This window comes from Cinclus cinclus, chromosome 2 (assembly GCF_963662255.1).
Source record: "Cinclus cinclus chromosome 2, bCinCin1.1, whole genome shotgun sequence".
NCBI classification, from domain to species: Eukaryota; Metazoa; Chordata; class Aves; order Passeriformes; family Cinclidae; genus Cinclus; species Cinclus cinclus.
Genome location: NC_085047.1, coordinates 113,584,308 through 113,602,721, shown reverse-complemented (window position 1 = coordinate 113,602,721; position 18,414 = coordinate 113,584,308). Strand labels below are relative to the sequence as shown.

Genomic DNA, 18,414 nt, shown 5'->3' with positions numbered 1-18,414 from the left:
GTGTCTGATCATCCTATTTTGGCATCTTTTTAAAATTAGAAAACCTGTAAACTTCATTCAACCAAAAAATATTAACAGAACAGGAAGTTATTTCAAGCAAATATGTGGTTCTCCTAATTTGTTTTCTGAAGTGTTTAACAGATCTTGGTTTTGGCAGAGGGAGACTAAAAAAATCTAGCTTTGAAAAAGGACTCTTGGGGGTTTTTTTTCCTTAAATCACTCTCTGAAAATCAACTTCCCTGGATAATGTCACACCAAAAGCCACTAATTTCCCCAGTCACCCAAAGAAAACAAAACTTCTCCATAAGGAAATGCTGAACAAGGAAATAAAAGCCTCCTCATCCTCCCTTCTCTAACATCATGTGAAGCAAAGTCCACTTTTGGCAGAGGGTTTTAAGCTATAGGAAGGGGGAACAGGATACAGAGCTTCTAAATCAGGTGTCAGACTTGCCTCAAACAAGTCTTTCTTCCACAAAAGAGGTGAGATGGCCACTTAGTAGACTGTGGCTTGGAGCCAGCCCACAGCCCTAGCCTTCTGAGCCCAGGAAATTAAGGATTCACACACCCTCCAATCCTGCCCTGATACTGACTGAGCTGCTCCAAACACCTTTCAGCAATATATTTCATCAAGGAGAATCAGCTTTTTGCAGAAACTGGTGTGGGTTTTTTCCCCAAAAAAAACAAATATTGTTTTTTCCCATGACAGTTTTGTTTTTTTTAAATATCAAAAAGAAAACTTAAGAGAGGTAGAAGAGAAGTGTTTCAACTCTATCCTCTGGAGACCAATTTTAGTGATTTGAAAAGAGCTGTGGCACTTGGTAGCTACCAAGGCACCTGCCAAGGGTTTGGATCAGGAAATAAAAGTGGTGCTTGATTTTGTCTGCTCTGATCATTGTTGCAAGGTGGAGTCACTCACTGCCCCATGTTTCATTTCAGAGACTGCACCCCAGACTGGTTGGACCAGGCAGTGACCACTGTTTAGTGAAGCACTTATGGACAACCTACGTGGAAGCCCAATATTTCACCAGTCCATGGGTAAAAAGAAAGCAGCATTCAAACAACCTTCTGAAAACAACAAAAATCTCCCAAAGAAAGAGGGCTTTGTATTTTCTTTTGTAAAACCACTTCCAGAAGCCATTACAGTGCCTCTCCCACCAGACCCAGAAGATGCTGCTGTGATGTCAGAGAACATGTTTGAGAAAAGGCCTAACTGTGACCAGAAGGACTTAGAGAAAGAGTTTTTCAGAGAAGATGACAAGGTAAGGCAAGGAGAAGGCACAGATCCTCCTCACCCTTACTCTGTTGTTTCCCTTTGTGCCCCAAAATGAATTCCTTTGTCCCTTTGGGCAATCTGCACTTGTTGGATATAAGGAGAACTTATGGCGTGTAAGTAGGAGCAGAGGTACCTGCAATTAATCTGCAGACATTAATAATTCAGGTCTAAAAAAGAGAGATGCCTGCAGCCTGGAAGCCAGTTTAATGTGTGACATGTCTGTTTTGATCCTAGCAACAAATGTTGAACAGAAATCATAAAAGCTGAGGTTTCTTTTTTTCTTAAGGCTCTTTAGCCCTCAACAGAAATGCACAGAAAGGTTAATAATAGCCTGCTTGGATATTTTAACTGAACACAGGTTGGTTTTAAGTCTGTGACACATTTGTTGAAGTTTTTTGAGAATCTACTAGCTGTTAAATGTTGTAGTGAAGAGAGTGGGCAGGGGTTACCAAAAAGGGTTTAAAATGCCTGCTTCCAGTAATGTGTGCTGCCTTCCTCATCTTGAACCAAAAAATCTGCTTTGTTTGAGTGCATCTGATCCATAAAGATACTTTTTGGAGGTATTTGTCTTGGATAAAAGTGATGGAGAAAAACTTCTACTTTTCTTTCCAAAAATCAGGTTTAAATGTGTCTGGCCCAATATGTTTGAAACATATTGGTGTTCCCAAAATTGCATCTCTAAATGCAGCAGTCAGACTGGAACATGGAGAGAGGAACAGGGAGGAGAGACCAAGCTGGTCTTTATATACTTTAGCTGAGCATATTTAACAGCAGATGGACCAGTTTTGCCAGAGACTGGAAATTATTTTCTTTTCACGTAAATGAAGAGCCTGTGTTAATATCTGGACCTGTATCAAACCCAGAAAATGACAATAATCAGTTATTTAAAACAACTCATGCCTTATGTGAGCTTAATATGAGGCAAAGAAAGAAGAGCCACGATGATCTAAAAGATTTCAGCCACCTGTTAAAGAACATTACAGCAGAACTCTTTTGGTGTCTGTGCACAAACTAAATCTTCAAACTCCAGATCAAAGATCTAATAAACTACTTTTTACCAAATTCAGTGATTTCTGGGATCAGTCTTCATTTGCATACACATGTTTCAGTACATCTGTGGATGAGTGGAAGAAAATGGCAGTTATTAAAAATACTGTTATTAAAATAATTAACAAAGCACACTTAGTAATGTGTTCTTTAACATCCCAGGGATGGTTTCCAAAATTTGGTATTTTTACTAAGGGTGGTCTGTGAGCCAACCTCAGGTGTTTCTTTCATATTTACAGACACTGTTTATTACATGGAGATGCAAGGGTGCATGTTGATATGAAGTAGAGCTGGATGCCAGTAAATAACTTTTGCTAAAGAATGATGAATAGAAAATGCATTTTTTTTTTATTATGGAAAATTGATTGTAAGTTTAACTCTCTCAGGCTACAGAACGAACCTTGTACAACCAATATGAGGAAAAGATCCGACCCTGCATTGATCTTGTTGACAGCCTGAGATCTCTTGGAGTAGAAAAGGATCTGTCCTTGCCTGCGATTGCAGTGATTGGAGACCAGAGCTCTGGGAAAAGTTCTGTCCTTGAAGCCCTCTCTGGTGTTGCCCTTCCCAGGGGCAATGGTAAGAATTTGCTTTTTCACATTTTCCCTTTGATGAAGTGAAAGAGATTTTTTTTCTTTTTTTTTTTTTCTTTTTTTAAAATTAGACAACTCCATGACTGAGGGATGGAGGTGCAAATGAGGCACCACATGGTAAATCCAGTGCCCATGTTCCAGGTGGGCAAGAGACCAGGAGTAAGAAGTGTAATTGCCCCAGCTGACTCTCTTCCCAGAAAACAGCAGTGCAGCAGAATATTAATTTCACATGGAAAACCAATTTTTAAATTTGATTTTGGGGTTGTTTTGGATTTTTTTTCAACAATGTTTTCTTACAGATATCTTTTTAAATTATTATTATTATGTGCAAAAAGTGTACAAAGACCTTTACTTAAAGCATTATCTAAGTCAGAGATGATTGTTGGAAGACTTTACAGCTCAAGAAGATGCACTTTCCAGCTCTGTGTGTGTATTTTTGCACACATAAATTCTGCAAGTTCCATGTGAGTTTACAATATAATCTAGTCTTTCAGGCTGCAGTTGTGGAAAAGTTTTTCGTAGGATTTAGTTGCAGCACTGAAACAGATCATCCAGAGAGGAGCAGAACTCCATCTGTGGAGGTTTGCAGTGCCAGACATGTCTGGGGAGAGCCATGGCTGACCTCATCTAGCACTGGTGACAATCCTGCTCTGAGCAGGAAGTTGGACAAGTCCCCTCTGGAAGCATCTCTTGGAACATTTCCACGTTTTTGTGTGAAACATTAGGCAACCTTGTGTACAGCACACACTTCAAGGCTGTGCTTCATGTACAACTTCTGCCTTTGGAACTGCTGCAGGTATTGTCACTCGGTGTCCCTTGGAACTTAAACTCAAGAGGTTGCCTGAAGGCCAGGCATGGCAAGGGAAGATCTCCTACCGAAATGTAACGCAGGAGCTCCAGGACCCCTCTGAGGTGGACAGAGCAATAAGGCAAGGTGAGTGGATTTGGCTGGCTCCTTCTCCTCTGAATCCTCCTCTTAGACAGAGCAGCATCCACGGTGATGGTGGAGTAGCACCAAGAGCTGGATTCAGAGCAGAAGCTGGGTCAGCAAAACTCAGTTCTCTGAAAAGAGTGGTACCAGTGCTTCAGTGGTGAAGATGATCTATGATGATGGTCCCAGAATGGCCTGGATTGGAAGAGACCTTAAAGGTCTTCTAGTTCCAACACTACCATCCAATCCAGGGATGCCACCCACTAGGTCCAAAATCCTTTCATCCTGATCCATGATAAAGGCTCAGGCTGTGTCCTTACCTGGGTGGTGTCTTCCTGGTTTGGGGAGGTTGTCTGTCAAATTGTAAACATGGAACCTAAACGGTTCCTGTCATCAGAGAGCGCTTGAGGTTTCCGTGGCCAGAAATCTTATTGTTCTGGAGGAAATTGCAAGAAGGCAGAGGGGAGGACAGAGAGGTTCTGCCAGGTACTGTGACCACGGGCTCAGTCAGTGCCCTTCACATGTCTCAGTTTTATTTGTTACAGCAGTTCATGCTGGGTAAGAAATCAGTGTTCTTACCCAAAGGGCAGTAAGCACTTGCCCTGACTGTGAAAGTTGGATTGTCCTTACCTCCGCCTTGACTAGCCCAGCTCTGCACACTGTTATTCTTTCTGTTTTTTTTTTTAATTAGCTTTTTCAATACATTATTTGGATACTCTCAAAACTGGCCAGCCAATTGGTATGAATTAAGGTAATTAAAGAGCTGAAAATCTCTCTTGAAATTGACTGTGGGGTTTCCTTGCTTCTCTGTGTTCAGAGTTCAAGCATTATTGTCTTGTAGTATCTGGGACAATTTTCTGTCAATCTGTCTATCAAAATGTGAAGAATATAGAGCAACACCTATTTTTCTTTCATGGCATCCCAGAATTAATTAATGTTTACAAAGTCTCTTGTTGTTGAGGAAGCATTTCTACAACTGACCAGTATTTTACCTGATCCCTTTCATTGTGGTTTATTTACGTGTATTTTGTCTGCATACATCAGAGTCCATAAATATATGCTCTGCAAAATATTACAGCTCATATTCCAACAGAACTTCACATCAACTTGTTCTGCATTATAATTTCTTTAGATTTTTGCATAAATGGATCTGAGTGTGTGGCTGGACCTAAAAGAAAAAGACAAGCCTGAAAGAACCTTAGGTGGTAGTTGGCGCTTTTTGAAGTCATTGTGTTCAGCCTTGGTTTGATGCATCATTCGAAGTTTTCATTCATTGCCTTGCTCTTTTCACAGCCCAGGATGTTGTGGCCGGTCCTAGAGGTGCCATTAGCGGGCAGTTAATTTCCCTGGAAGTTCAGTCCCCTGATGTCCCAGATCTGACACTCATTGATCTTCCTGGAATTGCCAGGGTGGCCGTGGGGGACCAGCCAAAAGACATCGGGGACCAGGTAAAACTCAGCCTCATATGCCAATCTGTGCCCAGGGTCTCATCCCTTGAGGGCTCCCAGCAGACTTTTTGTGAAGTGAACAGAATAAGTGGAGGGCATCTCTGCTCTTCCTCTGGCTGCTTTTAGAAGAAATGCTGGGGAATGCAAATGAAACTCACCCCTCGCTGTCAGGGTGATGTGCAGGAGCTGGGTATGTTGTTTCTCCTAAAATACCTTTAAATGGGAACTTGGAATAAGGGGAGCCCAAACTAAACTAGATATACCAAATAGAAATGAGAAAAGATTGGATTGTCGGGCTTTACTTTCTGGGAGGAGAGTAATTTAATTTCACAGTTAGATAGCATTCTTTCTATTGTATTGAGAAGAAAGCAGCAGATGTGTTAAAATCCAGACATTTCCATTGTCCTCAGCTGGCTGCATGCTCCAAGGATGGAGTTTGTAGCATTGCAGCCTGTCAGAAACTGGGATGGGTGGGTGGTAGAAAAGAGAGGCATCTTTACCAAAATCTAGGAGAGGGGAAAAAATAATTGATTTACTGCGGAGTAAACACAATAGTGCTCTGTGAAGCTTCTACAAAACAACACAAATTATGAAAAGCTCGTTTAGTTTGGCATTGAAACATAGAAAATCGCCAACTAGATGTCATGTGCAGCTTCAGTTTTGGTGCTTTTTAAAATTTTTCTACAAATATTCCACTGAAAAATAAGCCAAAGACATTTGTGCTCCTTTAAGAGATAGAAATTTGAGATTTATCAGCATAATTGAGCTTGCTTTCTTTCCATAAGTGTGTACCTACACATCAGAACCTGATTTTCTTACATGTGATTAGATATCAAATACCTTTAATATTTCCATAATGAAAGATTATATATGCACAAGAGGTTAAACTCCACATAGCTGTCAAGACAGGCTGAACAACATTAGTCTGCTCTCATTCATGCTAGATGTTTGGATTAATTCTGGTAGAAGAAAAGAGGCTGCTGACCCCTTTCCATGCCATCCTCTAGCATGTAACACAAGACTATCCTCAGCATATGTGGCATTTAATGTCATCAGGCAGTGGCTCGTATTGCTAGAAATTGTCACATCCTACAAGCAAGTGTCTGATCTCACTGAACCTACTCACTGCTGTGTTGAATTGCAGATCAAAACGCTACTTAAAAGAATCATTGGCTGCAAAGAGACAGTCAATTTGGTAGTGGTGCCATGTAATGTGGATATTGCAACAACAGAAGCATTGAAAATGGCTCAAGAGGTGGACCCCGCTGGAGAAAGGACAATAGGTGAGATAATTTTTAAGGTATGAGCTGAAAAGGAGGCCAAATCTTCCTCCTGCCTCCCATGAGGTCTGATGTTCTGAGATCTGCACCAGATCTGTGAAATTAGCTACTTGAAGAAGAGGGGGTGGAAAAAGATAACAGCCTAAAGAAAACGTTTGCAAGTATTTCTAGTCACAATTCTTGAGTAGCTCTGAGAATCCCTTGGTCTGATGTCTTGCTGGCACTCCTGTTAGGAATAAATGGAAGCTGAAAATCTCATTTAATGGTAGTTGGTTTCAAGTTAATGGTAAGAAAAATTTGCTTTTTGCCTGTTAAAAAACGATTTGCAAAGCAAAAGGTCTGAGGGGAGGCCAACTATAGAGTGAGTTTTACAGCTCAGGAGCTGAGAGCTTTCTAGGAGAGAGAATACAAAAGAAATTGCTTTATAAAACATGGTATAGAGGTTTCCTGCTTGGTGGTTAACTTTTTGTTTTAATTTCACAGGAATCCTCACAAAACCCGACCTCGTGGACAGAGGGACTGAAGAGGCTATAGTTAAAATACTGCAAAACAGGGTAATCCCCCTCAAAAAAGGCTACATGATCGTGAAGTGTCGTGGGCAGCAGGACATCCACAACAAACTGACATTGGCTGCTGCCATCCAACAGGAGAGAGCCTTCTTTGAGAATCACAAACATTTCAGGTACTCCTCACGGAAAAGTTCTCACCAAAAACGCGTTCAAGTCACCTCAAAGCTTCCTGTTGATTTGCTGAGATTTAACTCAGGGGTTACAATCAGGTATTGTACTCAGTATTTCTCATTGCCCATGTAGGGTTGTGTTTCAGTAACCCAGAAGATTTTTACACACCTAATAAACACTTTAAAATGTTTTTGTTGGGTTTTTTGGAATGCAAAATACATGGGGGAAGTGCTATGAACTTCAGTAGTTTTGAACAGTCCCGAAGAATTCGAGTTAAAGCATCTGAGCACTTCAAGTCAGGCACTGAAGTATTTCTGTTCACTGGAAAACGTGGGGGAGCAACATGAGAGAAAAAGGCTGTGCTGAGGGTACAGGCTGCCCAGATGACTCAGCAGCAAATCAGTGATAATCCAGAGAATGGCAGCTGACAAGGGTTTTGAATCAGTGAACTTCACATATGAAGAAATAATAGAACAGCACATTCATCTGCTGTAAGAATTTGCTTTTTTCAGATTTTTCTCTGTTTCCCTTTGCTCAGTCAGTAGCTGTCAAGCAACTCTTGAATAAATGTGCCCAGAGAGTCCTGGGCTGTTGCCACATCTGCACCAGCATGGCTCAGAGACCCTTTCTTTCAAATTGTGTAATACAGTTAGTGAAAACAGAGCAGAGCATCAGTGCTGCCTCCTTGCCCTGCACAGCCTGGCTATCCAAACCCACCTTTTCCTTTTTTTCTTCACAGGGCTGTTATGAAAGAAGGAAAGGCTACTGTCCCCTGTCTGGCAGAGAAGCTCACAAATGAACTTGTGAAACACATTATTGTAAGTAACAAAGGTCCCATACTGAGCTGTTTGTATCAGTTACTGCCTAAAAACAAATTCAACCCTTCAGCCTTGGACTGAAGTTGGATTTCATCTTTATATGCTTAATGATCCTTCAACTCAGTGATCTGGAAACAAACTGAACTGAGAGGCAGAGGTAAAACCCCATGCTCTGTCCTCAAATTTGCCTTTTAACTGCAGATCAACAATAAGCAAATTATCACATCTATTTGTGACTCACAATTCCTGCCTTTTCAATGGCAGCCCTGGTATTTCTTTTAGGTTATGAGTGTTGATTACCTGGGTGATAAGTTAGTGCTGTCAGCTTAGAAACAGTGATTTCTATTCAACTGCAAATGTCTTCAAAATATCAAAATGTTCTATCACATTAATATACTAATGTAAGGATATTGGGGTTTTTTATTTGGTATAAATATATCTGCACATGATATATCTTATTCCATTAAGAGAAGATGCTGAAATATAGGGAACGTCTAAATTCAATGTCAAAGGAGAAAAAAAATTATTTATGTAAATTTACAAAAAAATAAGCAACTAAACAGCCACGTGCCATCAGGTATTTGTCAGGAATTGAGCAGTCACCCCTTTTCTGGCACAGCATGTGAGGATATGATTTTTGGTTCACTGTGGGTGAAATCTTGCCCTAGACTGCAGCTATTCTGCCCAGCTCTCAGTGAGGTCCAGCCTGATCCCTCAGGGAGATCCTGGCTCCTGCATTCCCACAATAAAGGCCATATTAGTTCTTCTATGTCACCCCACTATCACGCATGGGACACTGACAGCAAGCTCTTGGACTTGTGAAAACAGCAAAGATCCCGTGCAGGTGGAGGTCACTCTTTGAAGGATTTTGTTTTCCTTCCACAACCAGACAGATTCAACCATCTCAATGTCCTTTTTCACTGTCTCCTCCCCAGAAAACTCTGCCAGCACTGGAGAGCCAAGTTCGTAACACCCTCCATGAAACTTTGCAGGATCTGCAAAGGTACAATAGAGGCACACCCCAAACAGAGTCTGAGAAGCTGTTTTTCCTCACAGATGTAAGTATCACTACTGGTCACAGAGCAGAGCAAGGAGGTAACTGTGGGAGAAAAAGAAATTATCAAAACATCAGCATGGACCACTGGGAAGTTTGTGGTATCCATCATTTCAGTGAGGCTAACAGGCAAACCACACTTGCAGAAATAATGGACCACAGGAGCTCATGGCCCCTTCTAGCAATTTTTTTGCTGTGATTATGGGACAAGAAAACTAAACTTGGTTAATTGGGTCAAAATCAAGCTATCTCAGCAAGGGAAAACTTGAACTCCTGCCTGCTCAACACTTTGAAGGGTTCCCATTGTTTACAGACTCGTAAGATCAAATGTATTCCTGATTTCAAAATGTGGTTTACAAGTCCATCTAAGTGCCTCATCTCAGGGAGTTACTCCCTGAGTAGGCCTTCAGTAGGCATTAGAGGTGTTTATGGAAGCTCAACAGACTTCATACAAGTCTGGCCTATTAGAATTTATTAAATGGTTCTGAAAGTCTACGGGGGGAAAACAAAAGAGAATCAAGTTCATTCTCCTCTAGCTATGACAGTTTGGGGGAAAAAGTCATGAAACTAAACAAACCAGGAGCTAAGAGCATAAAAGATGTAAGAAAGGGATGGTTTTTATGTCCCTGCTTTAACATCAAACAACTGCAGATTTACTTAACATCCACAAACTAGTCTGAAGGAATGAAACTTCACTCAGTTGCTTGCCTGTTCTTTGATTCACTGCAGTTGATCAAACTCTTTAACCAAGACATCTCTCAGAGCACACGGGGAGAGGAGCAGCTGTTTGGAGATGAAGTCAGGCTGTTCACCAAGATCCGCAAGGAATTCTGCACGTGGGGTGTCATTCTCCTGGAGTGTGCTGCGAGGGGTAAGCACAGAACCCATCCTGGCAGCTGACCTGAGAGCCCATCCCCCTGTTTTTAAACCTAGACACAGCATCTTCAGTCCATACTTTTCAAGAAAATTAAGAGCAAGAAGGCAGGAGCATCCATCTGTTGTGGTGTCTTGGGGACATAGATGCAGTTTGTGTTAAATGCTGTCATTACAGAGAGGTCAGTACTTGTCTCTCTTCTGCCAGCACACCAATAAAATCAAGAAACTGAGAACAGAATTTGTTGGTGATTTTCTGAACCGTTCTTCTAAATAACAGTGACACCAATGAATAATAATAAATAATATCAATCTATATAATAATTTTTATTATTACTCTTGATGTTTTTATTATTGCTATGAGTATTTTAGAATCTGGGTGGGGTTTGTTCCACTGTAGCTCTGGGCTAAGGTGATACCTTATACCAAAAAAAATTAGCAAATCTGCATGATATCAACAAAGAAATACTGTGGTATCTTAAATAAAAATAACTAGTCAACAGTAGATTCCCTGGAAAAAGTGGTTAGTGAGTTTGGGGGTTTGTTTTGTTCAGGGTTTTTTTTTTAAACTTGGCAATGAGTGGCAATGGCCAGCTACTTCTGCAAGGGTAAAAATACCAAGAAGAAACAGAATTTTTGTGGCCCGTCGTAATTTCTGTCAGTCAGATGCTTGATGCAATGTGTGAGATGGCTCATTCAGAAAGCAACAACACGTTAGCTCTGTTCTGCGGTAACAAAAATATCATCCCAGTAGCTTTTCCTCTCAAGAACAGCTCAAAGAGGAGAAATAGACTTCCTTCTTAAACCTGAAACGTATACATTGAGTTTATTTAGTTTATTTAGTAATAAAGCCATTTATTTCACCATTGCAGCTAAGAAAACCGTCCCCAGTAGAGTGTGGAAATACGAAGATCAGTTCCGTGGGCGGGAGTTCCCAGGCTTCAGCAACTACAGGACGTTTGAGGACATTATAAAAGAGCAGATCAGAGAACTGGAGGAGCCAGCAGTTCAGATCCTGAACAAAGTGATAGGTATGGCCCGGGCTGTGGGAGGCTCTTGTGTGGGGGACACTGCTGGGCCTGACAAGGTTACTTTCCAGGAGAAGCTGATGTTCTCACTGATGCTCTCAGGATCCTTCAGAGTGTGGAAGTAAATCTGATTCAGCTTGGGGGTTGCTCCTTCTCTAGAGCCTTCAATCTCTACACATGATCTCCAGCATTTGTTAATACTGTTCCCAGTGGCTCTTGGAAGGGAGTTAGAGAATAGCTATATAACAAGTCACACAGCAAGGAAACAGTACAGTAGAAGTACCTGGTGTTACGTGGTCACACTCTTGGGCCTGGAAATCTAACTTTCTACTTGTTTGTATGCATCATAAAGGCAGAGTGTACCAGTACAGCAGCTCAGCAACTTCTGGATGAATACAGAAAATAAGTAGTCTCCCAAGTCTCATATTTACAACAGCTTAAAACCCTCATTTACTTACCTGACTTTATTTTGTCTCTCTGTTCTTCCCTTAGAACTGGTTGAAGAGAAATTTACGGAAATTGCTAAAAGGAATTTTGCTAATTTTCACAATCTAAGCAGAGTTGCCAAGGTGAGGCACTACCTATAACCTGAGATTCTCAAAAGACAGAATGGCATTTGTAAATACATCCATGCTTATGGTACCTGTCTCACTGCATTACCCTTGTGCAAGTGTGCAATTTCTTGCAGGAAAATAAGAAAGAGCCTGAAAATGATGGCATGATTATAACAGCACTAATGAAAGTGCATTTTGTACAACTTTTACAAGATCTAATATATACATTCTTGATTCATTCTGCTCACATTCTTGATCTTTGTAATACAATGCAAAGAAAACCTGGTGTGGCTACCCTGAAGAGTTTATCATTAATTTCAGATTTAAGTCTTGCAATGATTTGTTAGAGTGCTGAACTGATTTTCCCTCTCTGAAAGCAAGCCAGGGTTGTAGCCAGTGCAGGAATCTCTCTTTGATGAAAGGGAGCAGGAGCAGACAAACCAAAAATCATCCAGCCATGAAAACACTGGAAGAGGGCTGTTCAGTTTGGGCATCATCATGTTTTGGGGTGGAGTTCAGTGATATGGATGTCCTTGAGGGCCTTTTCTCAGAAACAGCGTTGAGGAAAAGACAAGAAACAACCCTGGCAGCCAGGAAACAGAGTCCACTCACAGGACACTGCTGGAAAAGGAAACTCAGAGGCAAATGTGAGTGAAGTAAGTGGTTTGCTATTTCACTTGCATTGTCAAACCTAGAGTTTGAGTAAAACAAATAATGGATCATGTTTCAATTCAAAATTTCATACAAGGTATAAAACCATTGAAATTTTAATTGTACCAATATCCTACTGAGCTCCCAGGCCAACCAGACGGTGAACAAATAAATTATTTAATCCAAACACAGGTGTTCAGGTGGGGTCTTTAGGTGTAACACAAAGAAGAATGGAGAGGGAAGAAGTTCTGGCAAACAGTGGGGTTTTCCTTAGGGATGCTAGGAAAGCATTTTAAGGGAATTTGAGCATGACTGAGGGAGTTCTGCCACCCCCACAGACTTTTAGGTGGAAGTATCAAAAAAGTCAGAAAGCATCAGATGGCTGCAATAAAAGCACCAGACAGAGAGAGGTTAGACAGGGTTGGTTTGCTGACAACAGAAATTTTCCATTGGGTTTCAAGCACCAGGTATGATCCCACTCGTGTCAGGAGGGGACAAAGCTGCCACATTTTCATGCTCTTTCACTACAGAGAGACACAATCCAAAGCACTACTCCGTGTTCCCATGTTCTGGGATTAGACTGTGCTGCACGAGGGCAGCTGAGCACTGTGCCCACCTCGCCTGGGGACACTAAGCACTGGCACCTTCCCAAAGGAAGCCAATGTCTCAGAACTTGTTGTTCGTTTCTTTTCTAGGTTAAAATTGAAGACATTAGAGAGAAACAAGCAGCAGAGGCTGAAAGACATATCCGGGCACAGTTTAAAATGGAGAGAATTGTGTACTGCCAGGATGACCTTTACCTTGGTGATTTAAATACTTTTAAGGCAGAAAACGTTGCCCTGGGGAAAGATCTGCAGTCGCCTGTTGTCATGGAGATGGTTTCTCACACCAGCGCCTATTTCTCTGTGAGTTCACAGGCTGTGATGCAGCAGATCTGCTGCCCCCTGAATGCTACAGCAGATACCCCTCAGCCAGGTCTTGCTGGAGTCAATACAGCCTTGTATGCCCCAGCAGCACTGTGCAGGGAATAGCCAGGGGGTACCCAAGTGCCTCATTCAGGTACAAGCTCAGCTTGTGTACAAACTACTTGGAGCTTCTGACCGGTGATGAGAGTGTCTGGGCAAAGCTGGGCTGTATCAGCACGTTGCAGGATGCAGGATATGGTGATTAGAAAAGCCTGAAGGTGCCAAAGTGACAACTGGCTCCTGAAACACTTGTTAGCTACATCCCAGTCTGGCTCAGGTCAGCCTCAAGCCACTCTGGACATTCCTGCAGCCAGCAGAGAGTGGTGTCAGTGGCTTGCAGTCAGATCCTAAACTACTACAGCAGGAGGAGCAATAATAAAATGTTACATTAAAATCTGTCAGCTGTCTGTAGAGATCAGAGTGCATCTGCTGTATTGCAGATAGCACCCTGTAAGTGAAGTCTCTGAAAACAAATGGGGTGTTTTAACAAATGATCATGTTAAAGAAAGACAGAAAAGAGAACAAGCAGTATCAAGATCTGCTTTGTTGTAAAACTCCCTCAGAAAGCAGCAAGTTCAATATTAATAATTCAGGAAGGTAGGTAGCAGCTCACTTTGAATTCCAAGAGCAGGCTTTGTGACAAATTCCTGCAATTAAATGGTCAGGCTGCTCAGACTGATGAAGAGAAAACCACTGGCTTTCATAGAACAAGAAACAAAGCCAGAAGTGCATAAGCACTTCCATCCCACCTTGCTACACACCCTGCTGTATGTCTTATCTGTAGTTAAATATTTTTGTGAATGCCCTGAGAGCCATTTTCAACAAACCCCCAAGTGCCAGGGCAACTCCATGGGACTGACTTGTGGAAGGCCAAATACAGTTTGAATGATATGGAAGCTCTTAAGTGTCCATGGCTGCCTATACCCTATAGGACCTAGAAAAGCTATTTTCAAGTTGTACCACAGAAAGACAGAACCTCTCAATTGCAGCCAGGCACTTGGGTCTAAGAGCTCACCCAGCAGCAGGAGGGCTGGAGGCAGCCACTTCCCAGAACTGAGAGAGGTTTGGAACCTCATGTTGCCCAAAAGCACCAGGTGGGCCCCCAAACCCTGTAGATGTCCATGGGGAAAGTGCCCCACAAGCTCTTCTGGGTCAGTCTGTTTCAGTTTGCACCCATGAGATTTTCTCATGGGAATATCAATAGATGTAATGTAGGCACAGTCTGGTCTCACTGCTGCTGAAGATATTTCCTCTTAAGGCTAAAACTTCCTCCAAAGCTGTCTTAAACTTAAAAGGACAATCACATCAAAAACACCATCTAAATACCACCATCCAATAGAGACATTTACCAGCTTAAGGAAAAATCACTCTGATTTCCTGCATCAAAACACATTGATAGCATTCAATGAAGACAGGTTGGACACCAGCAACTCTGCACAAGTTCTGTTTGTCAAGAACGTCCTCCTAAAACTTGTTCCAGCGACAGCTGATAGAGCTGAGCAGAGAGCACCCTGCCTTAGCTTTAGTTTGCTGAGGGAAGAAAAGCAACAGCTGGTATCCCCACGACTCTTAATTTTCAGATTTCAGGCAAAAAAGACATTGGTTGCAAACATTTTTTAGTTCGTAACACTGCTCCCTTCTTGAACAGTAACTCAGTCCAACATTTTAAAACCTTAACCACTTTTTTTACCAGGTTACCTATAGACCCTTCATTTTTCAGTTCTTTTTAGCAATTAAATATTTTGCCTTTCCCCCCCTCCTCCTCCATCTTGCAGGGAGCAAGTAAACGCCTCTCCAATCAGATACCTCTGATCATCCTGTCTTCTGTCCTTCGTGACTTTGGAGAAAACGTGCAGACCTCTATGCTGCAACTTTTACAAGATAAAGAGAAGTTAAACTTTCTCCTTGAGGAGGACACTGAAGCTGCTAAAACCAGGAATTACCTTAGCCAAAGAGTTGATCGTCTCACCAAAGCCTGCCAGTACCTGAGAGACTTCAGCTTGTTGTAATTTCTTTGTTTTTTGTAAGTTTTTTTTCTCCTCATCTTGTAGCACTGCTGAAGAATTTCATATAATCCCATAAAAATGTAATGTCAGACCTTTAATGCTAATTTCTAGTGTTCAGTTTTTATTTTCCATAATCAGTTATATGCAAACAGCTGCCTTTGCATAAAGAGCTCCACTGGGGGAATTGTGATTAAATAAACATTATCCCATTTTTAAACATTTACTTTATGAATTCTGTGCAACCATGGGAATAGACATTAAAAAGCTAACACTAAGGATTATATGTTTTGTTGAAGTTTTTTGTTCTCTTCTTGATGGTAGAAGCTGTATAATTCACAAACTGTAGAAATCAAATTATCTACCTTTCTTTAACGAAGCTTAGTGCATGACATTCATCATCTCCTACTTCCCTTTGTGTTTTTGGCTTGCTGGGGTTGTTCTCTTTCCTGCTGTCACCTAAAAGACACTTGAGACTGACACTAAGTCTCAGCACAGGAGGAAGAGATGCATGGAACAAGCAGGCATGGAACATACACAAGCAGAAAAAAAGAAACATTCTTTTATGTGACTGGTGGACTCTGTTCAGTCACCTTTCCCAGCTGTCTGATTTGCAGAAGGCCAAGAGGCTCTTCCTCTCAGATGGCTGCAGCAGCATCTGAAATTTTGGGACTGATGGGCAACTCACTAGAGGGCAGGATTTGGATGTCCAAAAGGAAGGAAACCTCCCAGGATGTTAAACAGTACAAGGGTGTCTCATCATGTGTTTTGCTGCCTTTCTGCTTTCCCTCCCCAGAGCAAGGAGAACCTTTCTAAAAGCTCTTTCATTTCTTGAAAGGTGTTGCAAAATATATCACACACTGTGTTCATGACACCTTTCACACGGAAGATTTGGTTTAATACCAAAAGCACCAAAAGTAATATATGCATCCAGCTTATACCAGTGTGTGATGTAGTAATTTCCAAGTTTCTTACAAGAGAAGCCTTCTCCTCAGGCTAGATACAACAAAGTGTTTGTCCCTGTGGCATGGAACTGCAGCTGGCGCCTGACTTTGGGTACAGCATTCCCCCCAGCATTCACATTCCTTAACCTTGAATGCTGCGGCCAGTTTCCTCTTTCTTCCAGTACATTATTTTGCTATTATTGACTTGCAGTGCTGCAGGTCAGAAGAAAGTGTGCCTCCTACCTGTAACAACCTAATTTTTTATTTTCTGTATTGAAAGTACTTTAAACTCATTGGTTATTTCACAGTATTCTCGATCCCCCAAGGTGCTACTGGAAACACCCATCTCACACCAAGAGAGGGAGGACACATTGCTCCAGGCAGCAAGAGTTGGAATGACAAAATAGGGTGTGACTGCCTCAAGCCAGTGCCTGCAGGCTAAACTTCCTTATTTAATTCAGTTAAGTCAGAGCGATTTCATCAGCCCCAACCACCAAAGATACTCAGCATTCCTGGACATTCTGCTCTCATTCCCTGGGTTTGTTTAAGGGCCTGAAATATTGAAATTAATAAATAATCTCTTGGCTCACCCTCTTGAGTTGTTTTTTTTTTTGTTTGCTTGTTGTTGGTTTTGGTTTTTTTAATCAGACACTCAAAGCACTTCATACACTGAATCCAGCAACTGCTTCCAAAAAGCAAAATGAAACAAACAACAAAAAAAGCCAAGTAAAGAGATATAAAGCACAACTAAGGAAAATTATTTGTAAAAAAATAAATAAATAAATAAAAGAAAAACAAACCAAATTTATTTGGTGTGGTGTTTACACATAAGACAATTGCATTTCAGTACCAAAAGAGAAAACAAGACTAGTGGAGTCATTTCATTCAATAAAGATTTATCCTTCTTAACAAAGTGACTTGATATGGCTTTTTGATCCTCAACCACGATTATAAATTATTTTAGAAATCCTCATTCAGGTGGCACTCAGATACAAATTATATTTTGCTAAAAACATACAGGCAAATACATAAAGGAGAGCTCTAAGGAATCAGAAGCCAAATTTAACAAATGAGGTAGTTCATCAGCTTTGAGTTTCCTTGTACCAAACATCCAGTCTCCGTGTGTGTCTGCAGCACAGCCTGGCTGGAAACCTTTACCCTTTGTCTTTCACAGCAGGGAGAGGTCAAGAGTCACCTTCAGTGTGCTCAGCCAGGGACCTCAGCACTGGGACTCTTCCTGCTGCAGCTCTGGGGCATCTCTGTCCAGGGCATCCCTGTCCAGATCCCACATCGACAAAGTGCCCACTTTGGGTTCAGAGCAGCTTAAGGCAGAACAGCACTTTTTGTAAGGTCTGAGGCAGCCAGACTGCAACAATCTGACTTGGAGATCCTGAGGATCTTTAACTACCTGAATAGACGGTGAATTTCTTTATTTTCTGTGCCTATACTGTAGTGCATGAAAAATTCCCTTCATGTATATCCCTCACTCTCTACTCTCCTGAGTATCCAGTCTGGGATCTCCAACATGGAGATCCTGTTGGAGCAAGTCCAGAGGAGGCCACAAAGGTGTTCCAAGGGCTGGGGCACCTCTGCTATGGAGACAGGCTGAGAGAGCTGGGGTTGTTCAGTCTGGAGAAGACTCTAGGGAGACCTCAGCACCTTTTCCAGCCCCTAATGAGCCTACAAGAGAGCTGGAGAGGGACTTTGGACAAGGACATGGAGTGAGAGGTCAAGGGGTAGTGACATCAGACTGAAAGAGGGCACATTTACATTAGATTTTAGGAAGAAAATTCTTCCCTGTAAGGGTGGTGAGGCACTGGAACAGGTTGCCCAGGGAAGTTGGGGATGCTCCAGCCCTGGAAGTGTTTAATGCCAGGCTGGATAAGGCTTTGAGCAACCTGGGATAGTGGAAGGTGTCCCTGCCCATGGCAGCGGGGTTGGAACTGGATGATCCTTAAGGTCCCTTCCAACCCAAACTATTTCGTAATTCTATATTAAAAAAAACATTAATTTCTTTTTTAAATTGCCAACCAGCAGCTTGGAGATTCAACGTTCATATTACTTAACATTTCATTTAAAAACTACTAAAACAACTGTCTCAGCATCCTGCTATGAAAATCTGAAATTAAATTGTGATTTAAATTGTCATTATAAGCCTGATCATCAAGCAAAAGTTACTCAACAAAAGAGAGACACTTCAGCAAGCAGTTGACAGAATGACTCTGCCAGGCACCACAAGGAGAAGGAAGGTGCTCATTATGATAATCCTTCA

The 18,414-nt window shown here is 41.7% G+C and overlaps 1 protein-coding gene across 1 annotated transcript; it reads left to right on the top strand.

The window, feature by feature from the left end:
• The first annotated feature begins 1,031 nt into the window (after positions 1 to 1,031).
• Positions 1,032 to 15,204, top strand: LOC134058121 (interferon-induced GTP-binding protein Mx-like). The gene is made up of 13 exons (XM_062515213.1): positions 1,032 to 1,259; positions 2,707 to 2,899; positions 3,710 to 3,847; positions 5,138 to 5,292; positions 6,437 to 6,575; positions 7,056 to 7,254; positions 7,992 to 8,070; positions 9,006 to 9,128; positions 9,854 to 9,995; positions 10,870 to 11,028; positions 11,518 to 11,594; positions 12,926 to 13,135; positions 14,971 to 15,204. Exons 1-13 carry the CDS (start codon positions 1,032 to 1,034, stop codon positions 15,202 to 15,204), a joined length of 2,076 nt encoding a protein of 691 aa, XP_062371197.1.
• Positions 15,205 to 18,414: the final 3,210 nt, after the last annotated feature.

Excerpts from the sequence above, each read along its gene's own strand:
- LOC134058121 (XM_062515213.1), top strand. The coding sequence starts at position 1,032 with ATGGGTAAAAAGAAAGCAGCATTCAAACAACCTTCTGAAAACAACAAA. Across the intron at positions 5,293-6,436 it reads CAAAAGACATCGGGGACCAG|ATCAAAACGCTACTTAAAAG; the intron begins GTAAAACTCAGC and ends GTTGAATTGCAG. Across the intron at positions 9,129-9,853 it reads AGCTGTTTTTCCTCACAGAT|TTGATCAAACTCTTTAACCA; the intron begins GTAAGTATCACT and ends GATTCACTGCAG.